General features: G+C 36.6%; 1 protein-coding gene and 1 long non-coding RNA gene across 10 annotated transcripts in view; one reads left to right on the forward strand and one right to left on the reverse strand.

Moving 5' to 3' along the window:
* Window positions 1–2,500, forward strand: part of LOC137993253 (uncharacterized) — a 61,637-nt gene that overhangs the window by 18,907 nt on the left and 40,230 nt on the right. For 7 of the 9 annotated variants that reach the window (XM_068838984.1, XM_068838983.1, XM_068838990.1 and 4 more), the window contains one exon: window positions 1–432. This exon is cut by the window's left edge and continues 1,356 nt beyond it. Coding sequence is in view for 1 of the 9 variants with exons in the window: in XM_068838990.1 (XP_068695091.1) it covers window positions 422–432 (11 nt within the window). In the remaining 8 variants the exon portion in view is untranslated. Of the gene's footprint in view, window positions 1,603–2,500 lie in introns of those variants that run through there. The other 2 variants (XR_011121840.1, XM_068838987.1) reach the window with 2 other exon arrangements.
* LOC137993255 (uncharacterized) overlaps window positions 1,747–2,500 on the reverse strand; it is a 16,052-nt gene continuing 15,298 nt past the window's right edge. Inside the window, exon 3 of the long non-coding RNA XR_011121841.1 lies at window positions 1,747–2,500. This exon is cut by the window's right edge and continues 1,487 nt beyond it. This is a non-coding gene — a long non-coding RNA (uncharacterized lncRNA).

Here is a 2,500-nt window from a genome sequence, read left to right on the forward strand (position 1 = left end):
AGGGCGAGTGCAATTTGTAGTCTTAGTGCTATTTATTCCAAATTGCAGAAGAAAAATCATGTGATTACTTATTCATAGTATACTTGAGTCACTTAGTGTTTAGTTAACATAGTTTTCAAATCCAAGAAGAATTGTTTTTTTGGTCGTAGTAGCACTTTAAAAAGTTAACCAAAGTTGACGCACGACCATCCAGGAGCCCATGTAATGGGCTCCTGGACAGTCTTATTAAGTCATAGGTCAATTCCGTTAACATAAACTTCTTGCATTGATGTAAATTCATTAATGGAACCATGTGTCTTTCAGAGTGGCTGTGGGTCAAAGTGACGGCTAATTTTGCTGACATTGCAGTATGTGTGTGACAAATTGTGGAAGGGGGAGAGACTTTCTCAGGAACGGAAAATTTTTGAGCTGGATCTCGTAAATGTATTTATTGTGAGTGTCTTTGCCTTTCCTATGGTAATTAGAACACGCATTTTTGTTTGTTTGTTTGTTTGTTTTTTTTCGCCAGCGATTTCACTGACGGACTCTAGGGATTTGATTATGGTTCTCTCAGACGAGAATTTACAGGTTCAAAGAAGCTGCTAGGCAGCCATTCGAGCGGTGAAATGCACTGCTCATGGCTTAATTAGTTTGTCTTAAGGCTTGATGCTGTGAATTACTACTCGCAATTAGGAAGACATGCTAGTTCTGCTTAGCGCAATAAGTGGTTTTGACACATTTAATCCCAAATCGTTTTTCTTTTTTCAACCTCCCCTGTCCACAGCTTGTCCAGTTTGTGACTTGTGCCCACACGGTCTTGCAGGATCCAATACCGACGTTTTGTTTCATGTTATGTGTGTCGCCTGGTTAGAGTAAATTTTGTGCAGTACATTAAGATTACAGCGAAGCTCCAACAAACGCAAAACAAAAACAAATAAATAAAACAAAAATAACAACCCCCTCCCCTCCAAAAGAAAAGAAGGTGAAAATTTAATTTGAACAAGAGGCCATATTCGGCCTATCCTCTGGCCGATTCCTCTGTTTTATTTAAGAAATGCTAGGATGAAGTTGAATCATCTTTGCTGATTTTTTTTTTGTAAAAGGTTGGTTTTAAATAAGTAGGAACTTCAAACTTCAAATCAGCGAATCCCTGATGAAACAAGTTCGTACATGTAAATATTTCAATGCCTTGAAGGTAATAGTTCATAGTTTTTATATTTTTAAAATTTTATTTTGTCAGCCTCACAAATGTTTGTAAACGTTGGAATGCTGACGTCACTGAAGAAACAGGAAGTCATTTTCGTGAGCAAATGTATATTATAGGTCGAAAATTTACTAATACATTTATCCTGGAAATGTATATGGGGCAAAGGTTGAATCACAGGTCATCACTGCAGTACTTTTGGCATGAAGATTCACTTTCACCTTTACTCCTCAAATGGTGACATATTTAGGTAAATCATTGATTGTAAGATGACTGTTTATACACCAGCCATGGTAGAATTTAGTCCCAATGTTCACAATAGCAGCTAATGTATTAGAATCCCAGTAACTGCAGGGCTTGATGACAGAGTAACACAATGAATATAGTGCCAGTGGACAACACTGCTTACGAGGACAAAAGCTGTTGTTTTCAACAATATTAAGATTAACTTTAGCAATTTTTATTCCTTTTACCTCAAATATATCACTGATCTGATACAAACTTTGAATATACTGGACTAAAGTACTTACAGATGGTACTTCTAAAAGAACGCATGTCCCTTCAGGGTGACTGTTTCCATACAAATCTCTACCATGAGAATCAAATATTTTAAAAGCACCATTATTACAACAATAGATTCCAACAACAATGCATCTTACTCCTAAAATAAATGAGGTATAGCTTTGAGCCATAAGCGATTCGAAAGCTCCAAGTAAAGACATACAGTAATGGTATCCCTCGATTGCACTATTACCATGAACATTTCCAGTGTAGCTCTCACTGTAAGAAACCAGCTGGTAGGCAGTATCAAACACACTTAACATTGATGGTAACTCTGCCAACAGCAATTATTTGTATCAAAGCATTAGCACAATAAATCCGCCCATTGTTGTGGTATATTAATTAAAGTACTCATCGCAACACACTGTTGTCCAGCATTTTGACGAAATACTCTAAAGTTGCCTTGGCTGTAAGGTGCTCTTATAGTTTTACTGGGGTCCACAATGGGACCAGGGTTCTTCTCTATATCGGAACTTAGTTTAAACTTACAATAATTAATGCTGTGGTTATAACTCGTGAAAAGTGACGAGGGTAAAACACATGTAAACAAAGAATAATATTTTTTAACTTTCTGCATCTCTTTAAATCTTTTTCGATTCCACCTCGATTTAAATTTAACATAGCGATGAATTTTAGATGACATTCGTGTATTTTTCCTAATTTTATAAAGAACAAACGTTTGCAGCTTCGATTCTTCTTCGACAGTCGCTTTAGCTTCTTCACTGGTACTGCATGTATTCTACTTGGTTCACGTTC

The sequence above is a fragment of the Montipora foliosa genome, chromosome 2 (genome assembly GCF_036669935.1).
Source record: "Montipora foliosa isolate CH-2021 chromosome 2, ASM3666993v2, whole genome shotgun sequence".
NCBI lineage: Eukaryota > Metazoa > Cnidaria > Anthozoa > Scleractinia > Acroporidae > Montipora > Montipora foliosa.